The 20,334-nt window shown below is 44.3% G+C and overlaps 2 protein-coding genes and 1 non-coding gene across 3 annotated transcripts; all 3 read right to left on the bottom strand.

The window, feature by feature from the left end:
* Positions 1-74, bottom strand: TRNAT-AGU (transfer RNA threonine (anticodon AGU)). The gene has a single exon. It is a non-coding gene; the product is annotated as a tRNA-Thr (tRNA).
* Positions 75-6,263: 6,189 nt separating this feature from the next.
* Positions 6,264-9,442, bottom strand: LOC149330182 (zonadhesin-like). Its single transcript, XM_089559388.1, has 3 exons — positions 9,379-9,442; positions 8,224-8,539; positions 6,264-6,519 (listed from the first exon to the last, which is right to left on the bottom strand). Exons 1-3 carry the CDS (start codon positions 9,440-9,442, stop codon positions 6,264-6,266), a joined length of 636 nt encoding a protein of 211 aa, XP_089415514.1.
* Positions 9,443-15,375: 5,933 nt separating this feature from the next.
* LOC149330181 (uncharacterized) lies at positions 15,376-19,785 on the bottom strand. Its single transcript, XM_089559764.1, has 4 exons — positions 19,698-19,785; positions 18,141-18,324; positions 16,818-16,965; positions 15,376-15,465 (listed from the first exon to the last, which is right to left on the bottom strand). Exons 1-4 carry the CDS (start codon positions 19,783-19,785, stop codon positions 15,376-15,378), a joined length of 510 nt encoding a protein of 169 aa, XP_089415890.1.
* Between the last annotated feature and the right edge of the window lie 549 nt (positions 19,786-20,334).

The raw sequence follows: 20,334 nt of genomic DNA, 5'->3' as shown, positions 1-20,334 counted from the left end.
AGGCACCGGCGAGATTCGAACTCACGATCTCCTGTTTACTAGACAGGCGCTTTAACCAACTAAGCCACGGCGCCAAACTACTAATGCCTTTTTTTTTGTCTTTATTGCGCCAAACTACTAATGCCCAACTTTTAGAACATTCAGAGTGGTCTTTTAAAATCATTCTTTGAATATTTAGCAAGTGGAAGAAATAATTCGCTGCGTTCGGAATCGCAGTGCGCCTCCACGCTGCACACCGTAGCGCATATAAAGTGCTTAAAGCTGGAAGGAAAAAATAGAAAAATACAAATCCCCAATGCTAATGTGATTTCTATTTCGATCACGCGCCTAAGCTGCTTCACACAAACTTTACGGAGCACGCCAAGGTTAATGGCACGCAGTGATGGTATCAGGAGGAAGCTTGCAGGAAACTGAACGCGCACAAGGTTTTGAAACTGCTTGCGGTGATTTAGAGATTATGGCACCGATTGCTCACTTATGAATTAACGCGCGTACTGACTGTTTCGATGTCTTCTGCTATTAACGAATGTGACGCGCATTTTGAAGACATAAATGGGTATCACATGATAAAGAATAGCGCGAAGGAAAGAAGAAACATTGACCGGATGACGCAGACAATCGGTAACTCGGTTTATGTCACAACATGCGGAAACATGTTATGACACCTCGAAAAACACAAAACAAGCAATGTTATGTTAATTCCTCACTTTCCCGGGGATGAGTGGCACGCGTTGTATTGCGATGCGAGACAGCGCCATCACGGACTTGCAGCAGGCTTGTCGGAACTTCACAGTATGTAAATAGACTCCGTCTATGATCAACCTGGGCGCATTAACAATTGCGGTAACACGCAAACCCGTCAAAGCGCCAAAGGATGGAGAGCGAGCCGTTCACACGACGGGAAGAAGCTGCTGATAGCGGCCGATCCTCAAGCCACGAGAGCATCCAGGTAAACTGAAGTGGGCTGGCAGCGCAGGTCGAAAAGCGAAGGCAGTGGCATATCTTACGTCCGAGGAACGTGGCCAATGTGCTACGCTTTTCATGAACTACGTTTGGTTCATGGTTTATTGGAGTTTAACGTCTTAAAGCGACTCACGCTATGAGGGACGCCGTAGTGGATGGCTCCGGAAATTTCGACCACTTGGCGTTCTATAACGTGCACTGAAATCGCACAGTACATGGGCCTCTAGAATTTTGCCTGCATCGAAATTCGACTGCCGCGGCTGGGATCTAACCCGCGTCTTTCGGGACCGCAGCCGAGCACCATAACCACTGAGCCACCGCTGCGGCCTATTTTTAAAATAATTCTCCTATCTGCTGGCTTCGTCTATTCAGCAGAAAATTTATATTGTTGAAATTAATTTTCTGCTGAATAGACGAATCCAGTAGTAAGGAAACTACCAAATTGAGTTCTGGTTTCATTTGCGTGTACAGTGTTCTCCTGAGTGTCTGAAACAGACAACACTAAGAAAATAATCATACAGTCATAAAATTTGCTTTTAAGTGTTTGAAAGAGATATTCTGAATAGAGATTTGATCGTCCCGTAATTCATGCAGTATCCTAAGTGGTTGCTTATGTAGTGTCTGCATTCCGTATATTGTTCTATATGCTTTTGTTTTCCAGTCTTCCTTGTGACTCGCGCTATGTGCCTTAACATTTTTTTCCAGGTTTGATAGATGTGGCAAAAAAAAATCTTCCGTTTTCAATTCCTTTACGTAAATATTCTCAAGAAGGTATTAGCACATAACTGTACGACCTTTTAATTGTTTTGATACCTGCTAACAGCCAACATTTCTTACTGTAACAGTAGACGACAAAATGACAAATTATTCGCTTTGTGAGCATCAGACGTTATTGTATGACACACCGGTTAGAATAATAAGCACAGATTGTCTTGAACTCATTGCACCATAAAGGATTCAATCACGACTTACCAACTTTCTCCAGCATACAAAACTAGGTCTTATATTTCTAACGGTGCGCGAAAGCTTGAACTGCATATTTTATATTTTGTTTTATGACACGAACTAATTAAGTTGCCTGGTGTCGGGGTCTCCGTGGAGACAGCGGTGAAGAGCACCGCGAACGTTACGGTATGAATGTGCATGATTTCGCGAAGAGAGCTGGACTACTATCACAAGCCGATCATTTGACGCTAGATGCGGGCTTGCATTTTACGCCGCAGAACTTTCTTATTGTTTTCAAAAAACTCTTCTTGGTTTCCTTCTGCAGGTGGCGTCTCCAAATTCTCATCAAATAGAGCACATCACGACCTGTCGAAGATAACCTACAACAGAATTACCATCAGCAGAAGGCGGCGCGAAGGGAGAACTTTGGGCCGTAAAGAGGATCATTATTTCCCATCTAATTTGGCAGGGCAAAATACGGAAGTACTTGAACAATGAACAGTGCCTCTTTCTGGGAGCATTCTTCGCGAAGCATGAGTGACGGCTTAAATCAAAGGCAAAAACACAGACAGATTCTCTTCCTGTTTTCAGTGTCTCCGTCTTTGAATCGGTTTTTCGCTCTTGATTTCTGGTTGTTGCAGGTGGGAAGTGACAGACACCTTAGGTGAGATCTCTATATTGTTGTCGGCTGCCTTGGTTTCCTTAACATGCCCTGACAGGAGAACAAGTGTGTTTGTGCAGTTTTTGCTCATAGGAATGCGGCGGCTTCTGTCGACTTATCCATCCAATCACTTCGCGCTTTAGAGCCCACCACCTGATGTCTTAGCCAGCACTGTGGATGTTCATCGCTATGTTCAGGTGTTTTGGCTTAGTGAAAAAAGAAACACTTGCGCGGGAATGGTCACAGTGGAAGCAGTGGTTTTAGGGTGGATTTTCATTAAGCAACAACAAGAATGACAGCCATTTAAATCTTACTCGAATATTTATCCCCACTGGTGTCAAATGGGCCATCTTTTTTTGGCGGATGAAACTTTACTACGACAACCTTTGGTTTAGCCACTAAAAAAAATTCGTGATTAATCGCAAAGATGGGACAACGCAATTATAACATTGTTTCTTGGATTGAGCCAATTATTACTGGAATACTGCGGTAAATTGAGTGCTCATACTGCTGCACTACTAATTTTTTCCTGCCTTTGTCCAAGACGACAGTACAGTGCAGCGCGTTTCAGTCAAGTGGGTTTTTGGAGCTTCATTTTTCACCGAAGTTGTTTAGTTCACTAGAAAGTTTCGCGTTTTCAGTCTTTTTCTAGCTTTTTCTGCCATATTTCATATTTGTTATAACTTCGGAGATGACCTGCGCATTGTGTTCTCAAGTAAATATTGCTGACGAAGGTTTTGTGATCTAGGCAGAGATGGGGTGGCGCTGTATGAAATTCGAATCGAAGCGTTGCCTAGAAGAAAGCTGGCCTCAGTAATTTGCTTATCGCCTAATGCCTTACATAGGAGGCAGGTGGGCCATCTAGGTGACGTAGTCTTGTGGCGTCATCACAACCTGCCCACCAGACTGTGAGCGAACTGCCTACCGTGGCAGGTGGCAGTTAAATTAATGACTGGTCGCAAGAGATTTCTCGGCAAGAGCAACATGGGTAGCGCAAAGCCCACCGCTGGGAGCACCTGCCATCGCAGGGCTGTGGTGCATGGCTGAACCGCTGCACCAATTCGACAGGACTGGTATGAGCACTCCCAGGGATCTATGAATGCTAAGTAAAAAATGACCAATTACGCTACCACGTCATACCCGTAAGGAGGAGCTTAAAGTATCCCGTCCAGTTTTTAGCTTTCACAGTAATCTTGGTAACTGTAATTGCAGTGTTTGTGGACAGTATGCTGCGGGGCAGGTTTTAGCTTTTCAATATTATTTGTAATCGGTAATACGGCTAGGGATGTTGCTTTGCAGGTTCTCAACTGCCTATATTGGTAGATCAACTTTTATTTCCTGTTAAAACACTTACTCAATTGGCTCTTATGTACCTTAATTAATTGGTATTGTTTTATAAGTTGTGTCGCACGAAGAAACCATTTTTTCAATATATAAATTTCTGTGTGTTTGCCTTATTTGTAGATGCCGAGACTGACTGATAATAGTTTTATTTTAGTTAAAGCAGTGTAAGTTTGGAGAATTTTCTTTCGCTTGAGTATGGTTGCTGCAGTACAAACACTATATTTATTTCGAAATTTTTTTGCCTGAGAGTTTTTTGCCTGAGAATGTTTTTCGCACGGAAGACGTTCATTAAACTATCTCCTAGAGTTCTAAGCCAGGGAAAGTTATGTTCGGGAAGAATTATTTTTTTTTAATGCGATACCCTTTAAGTCGTCGCCTTGAAAAACCACCCGATTTCTCCGTAACAAAATTCGATTTGTAATAAGGGAGTAGTTACTCATTAGTCCCGTTCCCACTTCGAGTAGTTATTCAATTCGCTCCCGCCCTGCCATATGCTAGCCACCTCAACTAGTTCAGTTGATAGAACGACTGCCCAGGTGCGGCGGTGGTCCTCGGTTTGATCCCACGAACAAGGTGAATTCTTAACTGCGAAGTGTCTGTGGAAGTGTATAGCTTTTCTTTGGAACCGTATGTCGAGCGGCTCTTGGGTGGATAATAACGAGTAATCACTTCTTTACTGCGAAGTTGAAGTGGTGCAAGTACGTATTGCGAAATGGAATGATATCCGCAAACCAAGACTGGACATGGAGACACCCTGGGGCCTACGCAGGTTGCGTCCACGTCAGCGGCACGGTTGCGCACGGTGAAAACCATTTTTCGATCATGAAACGCCTTTTTGTTTCGTAAGGTATGTCCAAGGCTACGGTACTGGCAATAAAGCATCTCAAATAATGGCTGAAATAAGGTCCGTATTCATTGGAGCTAAAATTAACTAATTGGTTCCCCAGACGCAGGAGACGCAATCGGGCGCAAGGAAATGGCAACCCTGGCAAGATGTTGGCACGGCTTTATCTCGGAACATCGAAGCTGAACATCCGGAAGTACTCGACCAAAGAGGAAACTATTGTTAAAGCAGGCTACTCGGAGTTAAGCAGCTTCCGCAAAATGTTAGCGCCATGTCTGCATCTTGGCATAACTAGGGAGCGATTGACTTAACATTCATCGTTCCTTCCTTTGGAAAGACTTCATTTCATTGCCGCTGTCATATGAACAAAAATGTTACAGATCCTTCATTTAAATCCCAAACCCGTGAAGTTCAAGGAAAGATATTTCTTGACATTTTCCACATAATGAAGGCAATTCTGTAGTGTTTATTGCTTCTGTATTCAAATACTGGGATCGCTGCTGTGCTTACTACGATGTGCATGCCTGAATACACGCAGCACTGTACGATTGCATGCACTGCATTGGGACCGAGTTAATGCTTATTTCTTTACAGGAGCCTGAGTGCGGCAAAATTGGTGTGACTACTGCTGTGGCCGTCCAGCATCTCAGATATGTGCATATCCACTCTTCTGGCCGACAAACAGCCTTGTGGTTGGCGTAGTACGCCGTTGGCGAAAACTGCCACCGAAACCTGCTGGTCAATTATAAGTATGCTGAAACTGTTCCGTTGTGAACCACGGCGGTAACATGGCAGTAAGATGAAGAATCGATTTATTCTTATAACTTAATGCGGATTTCAGTGGCGCCTCGTGTTCACTGCCACATTGAAGTCTTGCTCTGGGTTTCAATTTCAGGATTCGTGGAAAAATTTTTCATTTTTCTGGGGACTTTGCTCCGGCTGTAAAGACTATAGTTTCTGAATAAACACTCAACAAATTAGTTATGAAACAATTTATTGAGCACAACTTCACTAAACCATGGCACTGAATTGCGAAAAATCCTCTATTGAACTTGATTGTACAGTCATCAGTGCATAATTTCACCCTCTGCGATAACATGTCTCCTTTGATCGCATGTTAAGAAATGTTTCGTACCCCCTCCCCCCCCCCCCCCCCCCCAAGAAAAAAAAAATCAGCGAGACGGGCAAGGACATTAAAGTTACCCTCTCAGATCAACTGGTCCAAAATTTGAGCTGCATTTACAAATATTTGTAACAAATACGATGTTTTCAATAACATAGCGCGAAGCAACATAAAACACATGGTAACGCTGTGCACAAACTTTGACTTTCAGCAACTATGATCACAGCGAAATTCTATTTAGCGTACCAACGAACCTCCTGCCTGTCCTTGCGGAATATAATTTGCTCAGAGCCAGCGATCACGTGTCCGTATTGCCGGCCCTAGTGTTACTAGGCTCCATACGCACGAAAACATATAACGACGACAACGAACTGCAACCGTAATCACTGGCTGTTCTGTGGACACTCATTTTTCGGAACGCAGAAGAATTCACCAGATGTGCCATATTCGTATCTCTTAGCGTAGCCCTGATTGCAAACGCATGCGCCTGTGTTGCAAAGTGTGGTACACGCCTCCGATGGTGGCGGTTTGCCGCAGACCGGCTCACAGCTGGACTGACAGAGCTCGAATGTCGCGTTGGCTGGACATGCAGGAGGACACAGATCAGCACGGACACACTTCTTTTCTTCTTTAGAGGCACTGCGAATGAAAAAGAAAAAAAAAAATACCCTGCGGCATCTGTAGACGTTCTCGAAAATGTTTCATCCACTATTTTCTTTTTGCGCAAAGCAGAGGCTCTGCTTCCGGTTGTTGCTCGGAAGCCCATTGTTCTTGCTTAGACATAGAAAATATGTTTGCTATGGTAAAGCTAATAATAATAATAATAAAAATTATTTATTTGAAAATCGACATTCTATTTGTTATTTTTGCTATTACGTTATGTTATTTTTGCTATTACGCGAGAGCGTAAAGGCCCCGTGTGCAGAAAAGCGGGCGTCGGCGTTGCCTTTGGCGTGACAGAAAAATTAGGACTAGTCGATTAAAAGAGGCGTTCATAGATGGCGCCAGCCGCACAAGTGGCACATCGAAATCCCCTGGTCATCGGGCCTCTGGGTGCGAGTTAGACAAGCTTCCGCTACGCCACACAGACAAGTTCGTATGGCTTGGTTAAAACGGGGCTTTATATGTATGTTGTGCGGCCTTTCACATTATGATTGTGGTTGTGAAAGAGCAAACAGTGTTCGCGTCTGCGTGGGAAAGAGGAACCGCTGTCACATTGTACCCTTAAAGGCGGAGCTTAAGAGACCCCCAATTTTTTGAGGTTTTGTGGGAATTGACTCAACTTAAAGAAATTTGCGTGCATTTAGCGTATACATTATAAATGGATAAAATGTCTACTTATTCTGGTTCCTACGCAAGTGTAACTTTGGAGTTGTGTTCACATGAAACCGTTTAATGAAGCATGTCTTGTTCGAAGAATATTACCGTACGATCCTTACTTAATCTGCCAGCTCCGACCAGATGCATGTTTTTGGCGGCCACGAGTTCGGACTAGTTCGATGAACATGTTCGCCCATATCATGTTTCACTAAGCCCGGATGGAATGATTTGTTTGACATCCCCATAAACGTAATACCCGTTCTTTTCAACGGAAATGCTTCTATTTCCACATACATCAAGGGTCGCCATCACCAAACGATCTATTAGGAATAATGGATAAAGCAAGGGATTAACTGCCCACACTGAAAGCTGCAGTAGAAGACCATGTATACGATATCTCGCTTATACGGAAAAAATGTTGCTGCGCAGACTCATAGTTTTGACCACATTAATTTCACTGGTCATTACTATCTGAGTATAACGATTTGTATTTGTGTGCAACAACTCCGTAGGCATTCATTGCGGCCAACTGCAATTACAACTGTATAAACCGCTCTGTCAAGCATTGCGAAAAACATGCACCAACCTTCTCCCTTCTCAAGCGAGGCAGGCATGGACCGTTTCCCTAGACAATTCGTTGACTTGAGCACGAAAAATATTTTGATGGCAGCTGGCCTATCCTCTCCGACACTCCGGTACCCGGTCCGCCAAAGGACATCGCCCTCCACTTTGGCGGAGTTATCAAGGTAATTGGAATACCCTTTAGTTTTCCAACTATCTCGGTGCACACGACACGCTGCTAGCACACTTGCTTCTCAAGTGTCGCGTAGAGTTCCTTCTCGATTCCGTGGTCGCAACGTATTTTTTCACCACTTTATAACGTGTTTATTGTCCTTGACAATTTCGACTTCCCACTGGTTTGAACAGGCCAAGATGAGTGACAGCGGTTGAGAATGAAATCTCAAAGACGTGATAACATTTACTCCCAAACTCAGAGCTTCGCAAGAATTCGACAATACGTACCGCACAAATCCCGGAGGACAGTCGCATCCGGAGGAGCACGGCCCTTGGCAGGACGACTGAATCCATCTGCCACAGGTCAGAGGGCATACAGAATGACATTCACTGAAGTCCTCGTGCGGCTCTTTCTTGCAGTACTCGCATTCGCTCACAGAAATGCAATCACCCCACGAGTTGCGTACGTAGTCCGGCTTGCAGACGCAATTCCTGAGTTCGTTCAGCTGAGAAGGGTGCGTTATTTCAGGCTTGCAGAATGTGTCGTTCCGTGGTTCTCCCTCCACGGGAACCTCCTTCTCCGGGTGGCAGTTTTGAGGTTGGCCTGCGAACGTACCGACAAACGCTGCGTGTAGACCCTTACTGCTTTCAGTCTTCCTGCAGTCGACCAGAGGGAGGCGGTTGTCTTACTTCCGTAGGCGCTCCCACAAATTGATAGCTCATTAGGGACGGTACGTATCAACCAAGTTTTTCACTGAACTGAAAGGCAATGGCTTCTTTCCGCGGAATAGTTTAATCTCTAGGAAATCGACACTGAATCTAGCTCAGGTTCGTGCTTACCAATACTTCATCTAGAAAGATTGGTTTGGTTTATTGGGGTTTAACGTCCCAAAGCGACTCAGGCTATGAGGGACGCCGTAGTGAAGGGCTCCGGAAATTTCGACCACCTGGGGTTCTTTAACGTGCACTGACATTGCATAGAACCTGAATTGAAGTGCTTGAAAGGCTAATTTAGGAAAGCAAACTTTTGGACAAGTTGACTGCATTCTTGGGACATAACTGCCTCGCAAAAATTACGAACACCGCTACTTTAGGAGCAGCTCTTTTGCCCAGTAGAATTTTTTTTTATAAAAGCATTGAAAGAGTGAAAACTCCAAAATGTCTTCATTTAAACATGAAAAGTGATTGACCTGCATGAATATTCGATTGTTGTTTATGCCTTCAAAATAGGCAAACATTCTGAGTACGCCTCAAAAATTGTCAAAATGATTGCTTCTTCTAAGTCTCGGGTATTTCGCACGATATCCGTGAGCAATAAAGTCGGAAGCGTTTATATAATGCCTGATAAAATGTAGCCTACGTGCAGCACTAAATCTGGTTTTAGTGAATGCCATCGAAAGACACAGTTTCGGAGTTTTTCAGTTTTGACCACAGAAGTCTTACCAGATTCATGGGCACCTATGGAGACAACGCTGATCACCGCCAAAGCTACAGCACAAATGTACATGGCCACTCCGCGTAGTAGACTGGGCTATTAGACAAAGCTGTCTTTCGATGCTAGATATGCGAGTGCATTTCACGTCACAGAACCTTGGCATTGTTTTAATAACCCCGTCGTTGTCTTCGTTCCGCAGGTGCTGGCTCTTACTTCTCGTCAAACTGAGTCCGTCATAAACTGTCGAGAAGCAATATCATCAGCAGAAGGCGGCACAAGAGGAGCATATTGGGCTGTAAAGAGGATCAGTATTTTCCTTTTCCCGTTAATAATAAGAAGCGGCTTCAAAAGTGAACAGTACAGGATTGTGGTCTCGGTTTCGAGAAACCCGACTGACATCTCAGACAAAAGGAGCGAACAGAGAGAGGTGCAGTCCTTCCTCTCAACGTCATCTTCTTTGATTTATTTCGTCGTCGTTTTGTTCAAGAATATTTGAAGTGCTCCTTGCGCATTCCAACCTTTGCAGTCTCTTCTTGCTAGCACATAATGTTGTAAGGAAAATACTTTTTGTAGATAAGAAAAATAATTTTGCGAGAAGTGTCATACGACCCATCCGCCTGTGTCATGAAGCTAATCCCCGCTGGCAACATTTCCGAGAGCAGCAAGGGTACTTTTTCTGAATTCTTTGGAAGAAACAGGACGGCCAACCTCCTTTTTTGTAGTCGTAATCATTGGAGTTATAAGTTCTAATCGACGAGTCGTCACTTAGCTCGTAATATACAGTGGACGCTAGGAATGGTCTGTGATCAAAAGTTGCGAAAAAGGACCAAATAAAAATTGAAAATCAGTATTGACTCTCCTCGGTTTCAAAATTTAAAATTTCTCGGGGCGCTCATCATATATGTTTTTACCTGATTCCTACAGAGTTTCAGTAGTTACATTGAAGACTACAGACGTTATGTAAATGTAAAAATGAATTTTTTTGCATCCTTAAGGAGCAGTCTTGAACTAAACAATTGAGCTTAGTTGCCTTTAATGCGGTCACTATATATCTAAACGTACTTTTTTTTAGTAGCTTCAAACTAATCTCTTGTTATTTGCGTCCCATTTTTTTCATTTCCTGCAAAGGCATATTTCTTACAAATGAAAGAGCTTTCAAGTAAATGAAATTGTTTTATTTCCGTACCCGCATCACATATGTAGTAAATATGACCCAAAACTGAGGTAAATGGTATAATGGTTACGGAGAAACTGTTTCGCAAATATCCGTAAAATTGTATTTGCAGATATGGGCACCAGTCTTTTGAGATATTTACTGGCGCATTCTTAACCTTATATTCATTTTTCCTTTCGGCTGGGCCCAGAGAGTCTGCCCTTATTACAGTGTTGTCCATGCCATCAGCGCTACATGAAGAAATACATCTGGCATGAACCGGCGGTTTGTACGAAGCGTGCTCTTTCGTTACTCTGGCGGAGAAACGAGGCATCGCTGCACATGCAATGAGGTCAGAAAGCAGGAAGCAGTTGCTAGCTTTCATGAATTCAAAAACTAGGGGGCACGACAATCAAAACAAATGATGATGGTTCTACAGTAACGGAAGGCACCAGTGCACCCAAAACTGAACCATTGAAAGGTATAAACTTTGTTTACAGCATTGTCGAAAGAAAAAAAAAAAAACGAGCAGGACGGTTGCGAGTGTTTATACGCGAATTGTCCCGCGTCTACATAGCTTGAGCCTTGTGATGTCGCTGTCGCGAAGCTTTAAGAACAGTGCCGGATGCTGGGGCAGGGCCGCGGCAGAGAGGTCGTTCTTGAACCGGAACCGATTGCATATCGAGCAGGTGTAGCCGGCCGGGTTGTCCAGCACTTGTTTGATGAATGCATTGGTAGCAGCCTCTGTCTTGACTGCTGCCTTGAGAAGCCGATTCCATCCCCAAGTTTATGACTCGGCAGCTCGTACTGAAGGCTATTTGCTTCTAAATAGGTTTTCTTCTGCTTTTGAAGCCCGAAGCAATGTTTTGGCGCTTACATAGCCTTGCTGCTATCTCCGTGGCACGCAAGACAGGACTGCTTTGGCAAGCTTGACGTTTTCACTCCCCATCTCGACCACGACGGATCTTCTAGGTGTCTGAGGGTCTAGCCTGCTTCTTGACCTATTATCAGAGGTGCTGCAGCTAAGAGGCGTGTAAGCTCGTTGCCCCTGTTCATCTATAAAACGCCTGTGCCTTCTTAGTTTATGAAAGTGCATCCATCACCCTTTCTTGCACTCGGCGAAATGCTGATCAGCCTGCATAGAATGCCGTCGTGCGCGAGGTCATTTCATGCAGATTGCTCAGAGTGTTGTGCCAATCATTACCATGGCAGCCACGCATTTCCGAGGAAAGAACTAAGAATAGCACAAGCTGTTAAAAACTGTGTTACGTTAACAGAGACGTACAACAAGCACGCCGGAGGTCGACAGCCCTAGCTCAGACTCTCAATTGATTTTATTATGAAGGATACAGGATGTCAAATTTTGTAGGGATCATTCGAGTATGCTTACAAAAGGCGGAGCGCCTACAAAAGTCAAGCCAACAGAACGTCCTTGTATATGTAGTGTATTTTAGTGTAGTATAATTTTTATCATTGCGCTTAGGCATCTGATTATTCAATAGTAATTAGCTGCCTTTTGATATCTTTGGTTTGAGGAAGAAAATGTGAGTAAAAAAGTTTCAGGTCACCTTGAAAAGCAACCGATCGGATTAATTTAAACATAGTAACCTCTGTGTGGCCTTTACTACGGGCCTAGAAACAAAGCCCGAAAAATAAAAGAAAAGGCCACACGGCGCTGTTGCTATTGCAGCGCTGTCAGGCTTGCTGGGCGAGTAACAAAATAACTAGGGGTGTGCGAATATTCGAAATTTTCGAATATATTTCGAATATTTTATTTTTAGTATTCGTATTCGATTCGAAATCTAAGTACTCGCGTTCTTTCGAATATTCGACCCGACTCGAATATTCGTATATAGCCGAATATTCACTGTGAGCACCGGCATTCATTTCGGTCCGCAAGCCCTACCGACAAAGATATAACAACATGGCGGCGCCCAGAGCAATGCGCATGGATGAAGGAAAATTTTCCTTCGAATTTTTCCTTCCTCCAAGGGCCTTGCCGTAGCTGACTGCGCTGGTGAGCTATTTTGTGGCTATACCTGCGAAGCTGATATGGTCAGAGCTGTGCACGAAGTACCTCGCAATACGTGCCAGGTCAGTGCCAAGTGCGAGGGCATTTTCTGTGCACGAAGTACCTCGCAATACGTGCCAGGTCAAGTGAGAGGGCATTTTCTGTGGCTGGAGGAGTCGTTTCAGTTAGAAGGGAACTACTTCTGCCTGACCATGTGGTGCAGGTGGTTTTCCTTCACGACAACCTTTTATGTTCATCCCAGCAACGCGCTTTTGTGCTGATGGCAAGCTAGCCATAATCAGTGCTGTGTACTAGCCATCCTCTCTGATATTTCCACTCTTCTAAGAATAATGCTCGAGAATAATGTTTGTGTTCCTTTAATCATCGATAGTTAAACTGTAATGTTCTTGGGTGCTCAAATAAATGTTTTGTAGTGGTTAAATGCGTATGTCCTTGATTATTCGATATTCGATTCGATATTCGGAGCCAAGTATTCGTATTCGATTCGTATTCGAAAAATTTGATATTCGCACACCCCTAAAAATAACCTTTTTTTGGGAACCTATCCCCGACGGGCATGGTGATATTTTATTGCGAAGGCACTCATACGATCGTCAGAGCCGAGAAAAAATCTTGCTTGCGCATCTTGCTTTCGTATCCCTCGTTGCCATAGCAACTGTGACGCCAAACGACAATTGGCCTAGGCCACCCCCGAAATGTGACTTTTGTCGATTTGGACCAAAATCAATATCCAACCATAATTGACCGTGCTTGACACCATGGCGACCACTAAATTTGACCTGGGCAATTTCTAAATATTCGGTCCATGCCAGCCCCGAAAAAAGTTCTTCACTAGGGGTGTGCGAATATCAAATTTTTCGAATACGAATCGAATACGAATACTTGGCTCCGAATATCGAATCAAATATCGAATAATCAAGGACAGACGCATTTAACCACTACAAAACATTTATTTGAGCACCCAAGAACATCACAGTTTAACTATCGATGATTAAAGGAACACAAACATTATTCTCGAGCATTATTCTTAGAAGAGTGGAAATATCAGAGAGGATGGCTAGTACACAGCACTGATTATGGCTAGCTTGCCATCAGCACAAAAGCGCGTTGCTGGGATGAACATAAAAGGTTGTCGTGAAGGAAAACCACCTGCACCACATGGTCAGGCAGAAGTAGTTCCCTTCTAACTGAAACGACTCCTCCAGCCACAGAAAATGCCCTCTCACTTGACCTGGCACGTATTGCGAGGTACTTCGTGCACAGAAAATGCCCTCGCACTTGGCACTGACCTGGCACGTATTGCGAGGTACTTCGTGCACAGCTCTGACCATACCAGCTTCGCAGGTATAGCCACAAAATAGCTCACCAGCGCAGTCAGCTACGGCAAGGCCCTTGGAGGAAGGAAAAATTCGAAGGAAAAATTTTCCTTCATCCATGCGCATTGCTCTGGGCGCCGCCATGTTGTTATATCTTTGTCGGTAGGGCTTGCGGACCGAAATGAATGCCGGTGCTCACAGTGAATATTCGGCTATATACGAATATTCGAGTCGGGTCGAATATTCGAAAGAACGCGAGTACTTAGATTTCGAATCGAATACGAATACTAAAAATAAAATATTCGAAATATATTCGAAAATTTCGAATATTCGCACACCCCTATTCTTCACAGCTTTGAGATTATCTCTGTCTCGTTGATATGGTGTCGCTTGCGGCGTCACCATTTGCGTCACCGTGTTTTCGCACGTCACACATCGGTGTATGTGCAGTTAAACCCTGGGTGATTTTTTGGCCTCAATATCAGTGCGACTAAGTTGTGACGCTTTGTGCACTAGAAAAAGGTTTTATAGTAGTAATTTGTGAACCTGAGGGAGGAGAAAAACATGACCATTTTATTCCCTGACTGCAAAGGCGGCAATCACAAAACGCGGTCTGGAAAAAAATGACAGGGTTTCAAGATAGTTATACAGAGTAGACGTGCGAAAGCATGTGTTTAGCCTGGTTGGCTCGTGGTTTCGCTTTGCTGGGTCGTCGGTACTCTGACGATATTAAACTAAAGCACTAATTGAGGTTAAGCTGATCTGATCTGTTCGCGACGCAGATGGACGTTAATGAAGAGGACGACGTGCAAAGCACAGCGCGAGAGTATGCTGCAGCTTAACACGATGTGGGACCGGATGCAGCGATAGCACAGTGCTCTGGAGCACTGGCCAGCGAAGCTTACGTGTTCGCGCCACCGCAGTCACGGCAATATTTATTTATTTTTGCTTGTTTATTCTAGGTCAAGGCTTCAGCGATGGCCGGGTTTGCAACCTTGGTCGTGAAGGATAGTCTATAAATGGGACCATCGGGAGGGAAAATATTCGGCAGAAAGGGCATTATGTATATGGACCGAAAAATTCACTACAGAACGCAAAGAGAACTACATCCAGTGGCTTTACTTCGCTGCTGACTCCGAGCGGCTGGGTCATACAGGTATAATACGTACCGTCGCATTTCCTAAAGGGAACAACGCTCTGGACGATCGAAAAACGTTAACAGCTTAAAAAAGGCAAGCCTGTCGACGGCAGATCCACGTATAAATTGATTGTTATAGTGAATTCTTACAATATATGAAAAATAACGTTCATAAACTCTTTCCCGTTCAAAAATGGTTTTGTTCACCACTTTTGGGAATGGCATGCCTCGTAAGCATGACATATTTATTGGCCAAATTTCGCACAGCAGAGAACTAAGCCACAACGATACATCCTGTGAAGCGAGGCTTTATGTCGCGATGGTTGGCCACAAGCGCCTTTCTGCCGCTCTAGAGCCTTTTGTCTCCTATTCGACGTCAATGGTAAAAGGTATGGTCACGCAGGCTATAACATGACCCTCGTCTCTGAAGGTCAACGTGGCTACGAGCTTCCCATCCTGAAAAGAAGAGGGCAGGTAGAGTTGGAGGACAATCAACACCTGTAATGCAAGGGCTTTGTAATTCTGTTAACAACGTAAGCCCCTGTGGGCCGAGGCCTTGAGTTGAGGTCTAACAGCGCATAAAGTCCTACGTGAACAGTGCCAGTTTTGACAGGACTTGTTTGGCGCAAGCTTTTGGAGAGAACTGAGCCAAGTTAAGGTCAGCGAAATTAATGATCCCTATTGAGCATGCGATAGCACTGGCAGCCATTAAGAAAGAAGGAGCAAACCGCGCCATTCAGCAGTCCGATTTGGTCTATAATGCAGTACTTTCTGTTTCCACTTAGTGTTGTTTCAAGAAATAAACGCAAATATGAGTAGAAATTTAGGTTGCGAAGAAAAATAAACGAGTAGCTTTGCACATATGCCGCAGTATTAAAGGTAACAAAGTTTGCCTTAGACCGCTAAATAAGCGCGGAACAACTCTTATTTAGACAGGAATCCACGACTGGAACCAATATTTTCACGGTGATGTTGGATGCCAATGTCTTACTAAAGACGTCATCGAAATGTAAAACCTGTAGGGCAGCCCTCTAAATCCCTGTCTTACCGATTTCCCAAGTGGCGGCGAATGCTGGACAACTAAACTCACTATAATATAATCTCTCACTTTCTAGTTATTAGGGTAGCACAAGGCCAGATATAAAATGTAAGTAGCTGGCTGGACGGGAAATTTGTTGCCCCAATATGCATTCAGTATCTGCATCCTGTTTTCCCGTAATCTACTCTTGAAATTTAGAACCGGTATGGACGCCACATAAGTACCCATGAAGTGTCAAGTGGCGCCGATTAATGAACTATCGAACTCACACTAAAACACTCTTTGTCTGTCAGGTTGTTGGGCAAGAGGAACGTTAGGTGTGAGGTAAGTAACCGGCGGGACGGGACATCTAATGTATCAGCAGCGCGAACACAACACAGGAAGAAGAAGGAGAAGATAGTACAGAGCGCTGAACTTCCAACTTTTATTTGAACAAAACTGAACCCGCAGACCAGGTAAAAGCCAACCAGGGGGAGTAATCAAGGCGCGCTCCTGGTGAGTGTGTATAATTCCGTGTTCAGTCTTGTTCAAATAAAAGTTGGATGCTCAGCGCTCTGTACTATCTTCTCATTCTTCTTCCTGTTTTGTGTTCGCGCAGCTGATAAATATGGATCTCAACCAACTAGCCCGGCAGATGGTGTTATTCACGGGACATCTGTTACCCGTATGTATATTCAGGAGTTGCTTTCCTGTTTCCTGTAATACATCCGCTTTCTTGTAATACACTCTATGTTTGAGATGGCGGCGGTCAGTGAATATTTCAACTCACCCCAAAGTACTGCCTGACTATCAGGTTGTCGGGCAACTGGAAGGACAAGTGTGAGCTGTAAGTACCCGGCTGGACGGGACATTTGTTATCCCAGTCGGCATTTAGTATCTTCTCCGTCTCTGTGGTACCATTGCAGAGTTTGAAGTGGCTGTCAGAAGGTGGAGACAGAAAGAAAAGAGGGGTATTCTTCAGGAGACATTGCAATATGCGTAGTATTCCTTCGTCACTCCCGTAAAACCATCGACGCCTCCCTATAAGCCAGAAATAAGGAGCAGTCTACTGTACAGGTGCAGTAAATCTCTCCCACCTACAAACTAACGCAGTTTTGTTTTTTGAGGAAAGGAAACGCGCATAGCTGGCTCACTGGATCAGTGGAATGTACATATTCTTGAGAGCCCAGTGGTAAGATACCCACAGGGTACGGACCAGCGCACCACTTATTCTTGTGAGGGACACTTCCGTAAATCTTATTAAGTACCGAGGAAGGAAAAAGAGGGTAACGGGATAGAAGGACTGGAGCATAGGTCGAAAAGGAGGCTAATGGGGAAGCATTAACGTTTAGGAGCTTGGGGTATAAGGGTTTCGTCGGTCCATGGTCAAAGTTCGGAGCATGTGCTTGTGTCCAATGTATTTGCATGCCTTTCGTTATTACCCTGCTGAGAGCATGTATCTTTTGAATGGTGCGTGTATCTTGTAGCTCTTTTGAAGAGTTTGATGGTAGCTAAGGAGCCTGCGGAATATGGCCTTTCCTTATGAGCGCTCCTTTTGTTTACCCCCACCGTGGCCCATCTGGCTCGCCTCCCTGGAACTGAGTCTGCAACGTGCCCTCGTCGCCTTGGCCCAGGATGTGCTGAACGCCTAACAGAAAGGATGTTCGAATAAAAATGTCACGCCACCACCACCACCTTTTGTTTAAGGCCTTCGTATCATTAATGAGAGCGTGAAGCTCCATCACAAGCGGTTCTGATTGGTCCGGGAAGTATTCCCTGTATGTGATTAACTCAGTGTGTTTAGGGCTAGTAGTTACCGTTATTCTATCTTATATATATTTCGGACTTATCCATAATAGCTGTGACCGTTCGTAGACGTTTATCGAGCAAAGTTCGAAAGGTAAGCCATGCACTTAGTTGTGTCATCGAGGCATTGCTCAAGATCGCTATGGTCTGCTTTATCACGTTTAGAGCTCAAAATACAAATCGACTAAATCCCAATCGGACCGCCAGTGTGAACGAGAAAGCCAGATCAATTTAAATGCCATAGTGTGCTGCAACATTGCAGTTCCCAGCTAATCCAATGCGGTTCAGCCGCGCTCCGTAGGCTTACCATGGAAATACGGTCTGGACACAGGGCAGTTTGATGCCATCAGACCTGACAAAGGAGATCTCCAGGACTGGGCTGACACCAAAAACTTCGTCCACTGCGATTGTTGCAGCCAGTTGGATTTCTTCGCCAAGTTTTGCATTCTTTACAGTGACGTTCGTGATCTCGAAGGCAGGGTTCTGCACTCCTGAAAATATAACCGTTGAAATAGAGAAAAATATAATTTTCAAAGGAAAAATGCAGTGCTTGTTCTGAAACAGAAGCCTTTCCGTGCCGCAAAGAAACTTACAGCATAAAACAACACGAACATTTTTACCTCTTATCATATATGGTAACCTATTTTTAGACGTGAAGAATACAGGTTATCCCTCGGACGCCTAAGTATTATTTTTGCTGTACGATATTTAAGATTTCAGCTAAAAAGTTTACGAAGTAGCATTTTCAGTCATTATATTACTAATAATAAACGAAAAAACAATGAAAAAAAGCCTTGAGGATGTAATAGGCCCAAAACGAAAGAAATGCTTCTAAATAGTAATTATCTCGAATTTGCTCTTCTATCTGAATTACCGACGTCAGCAGTGAGAAAGAAAGACACTGCTTAAAGGCATAGAATTGATTTCAAAGCTGTGCTCACCCGCACAATTTTCGATGCTATTCTCTGAAATTTCAGCTTGTGAATTCAGGGAGCAGCCACAGATTGGGATATAATCGGCGCTTTTGTTCTTGTTGTTACCAAGTCTTTCTATGCTTGCCTGTTACACAGCTTTATGCTGCCTGCCTTCCTATGGACAGAAAGAAAACTTATGCTAAGTTTCGCACTTAGTGTGCCACGTTGTGAAGCTACATATGTGCTAGAACGCCTGAAATGTGCAGATTTTGTTGTTGCATGTCGTCATATGCCAGGAATGAGTGGAACAAAAGCCTGAGAACAGTTTTTAGTCACACTGCGGGCAGATGTGGGCACGACTAACATTGCTAATTAATCACCTGGGAGGATCGAGTTTCTCTTTCCGTGTAGTCTACGCATGTTCTTTGCAAAAAAAAAACAACTGAAAACTTGTCAAGAACTATCATAGCTTCCGTCGCAATGCCAGACAAAGCATTCTTCGGATGTCTAACATAGCCATATTGAAACTCACCGGGATAACTACGTCTCTCTGCTAGCCGCCGCGGTGGCTCAGTGGTTATGGTGCTCGGCTGCTGACTCGAAAGACGCGGGTTCGATCCCGGCCGCGGCGGTCGAATTTCTTTGGAGGAGAAATTCTAGAGGCCCGTGTACTGTACGATGTCAGTGCACGTTAACGAACCCCAGGTGGTCGAAATTTCCGGAGCCCTCCACTACGTCGTCTCTCATAGCCTTAGTCGCTTTGGGACGTTAAACCCCATAAACCAAACGTCTCTCTGCTGGAGTTTTCGCATACGATAACGGCTATGACGAATCCTACAATGTTTACCCTAGCGAAAATGTCAGCGAAGCTTTAATTATGAAAAGAATTAGACATAACTGCTGATGGCATGAATTCTCATAGAGCCCCAAAATGGAGCAGGAGGGCTTACCAGGACATTCTGTCACAGGAGGGTTCTGGATAGATGAGGCCGCTAGTTGGACAGCGGCCAGGAGACCGACACAAGTAACTAGGCGCATGTCAACTGTGACTGTCGAGGCGTACGGCACAGCGATAGCATCACAACATTTCCTTTTAAACCGCTCGCCCTGCTTATTCAGTTTTGCCTGAATAACTTATTAGTTCAGGCCAGAGTCATGACATTAAAAAATAACTGCCCATCATTTAGGACGTTCTTGCACGTGGGCTATCAGAGATGCCGAAGAGTACATCTCGGAATGTTTTTTGACCTCGCTCCTAAGGCTTTATTAAAGTGCACTGACATAGCGCAGCACACGAGCGCTGTTGCTCTTTGTCTCCATTCAAATGCAGCTGCCGCGTTCTGTATTCAGTCTGCCTTTATTGAGGCTCAGCACCATGCACTATAGCTCATATGCTATCGTGGGGCATAGAAAATTGTGTACTCATACTCGTCGAATAGAGGAATAGCCCGAGAATAACGCTGGCTTTCTAAAGCTTTGAAATATTTGCGATACGCTATCACTTTCTGTGCCGCCATCCAGGGACAACAATGTATGGCATTCAAAAACAAGTGCCTGCACCTTCAACGCTTCCTGGTCTTAGGCTAT

Source organism: Amblyomma mixtum, chromosome 9, assembly GCF_055824585.1.
Source record: "Amblyomma mixtum isolate Tamu chromosome 9, ASM5582458v1, whole genome shotgun sequence".
In the NCBI taxonomy this organism is placed as follows: Eukaryota; Metazoa; Arthropoda; class Arachnida; order Ixodida; family Ixodidae; genus Amblyomma; species Amblyomma mixtum.
The sequence above is the reverse complement of the archived record's forward strand: the minus strand, read 5'-3'. Positions and strand labels throughout refer to the sequence as shown.

Bases quoted from the DNA above. Each gene is read 5' to 3' on its own strand.
- LOC149330182 (XM_089559388.1), bottom strand. From the start codon at position 9,442: ATGTACATTTGTGCTGTAGCTTTGGCGGTGATCAGCGTTGTCTCCATA. The intron at 8,540-9,378 runs GTAAGACTTCTG...GTACGTTCGCAG, and splicing joins CATAGGTGCCCATGAATCTG to GCCAACCTCAAAACTGCCAC. The intron at 6,520-8,223 runs GTACGTATTGTC...TTTCATTCGCAG, and splicing joins TGTCCTCCGGGATTTGTGCG to TGCCTCTAAAGAAGAAAAGA.
- LOC149330181 (XM_089559764.1), bottom strand. From the start codon at position 19,785: ATGCGCCTAGTTACTTGTGTCGGTCTCCTGGCCGCTGTCCAACTAGCG. The intron at 18,325-19,697 runs GTAAGCCCTCCT...TTATATTTTCAG, and splicing joins TCCTGTGACAGAATGTCCTG to GAGTGCAGAACCCTGCCTTC. The intron at 15,466-16,817 runs GTGAGTTGAAAT...TCTTCTTTTCAG, and splicing joins TAGTCAGGCAGTACTTTGGG to GATGGGAAGCTCGTAGCCAC.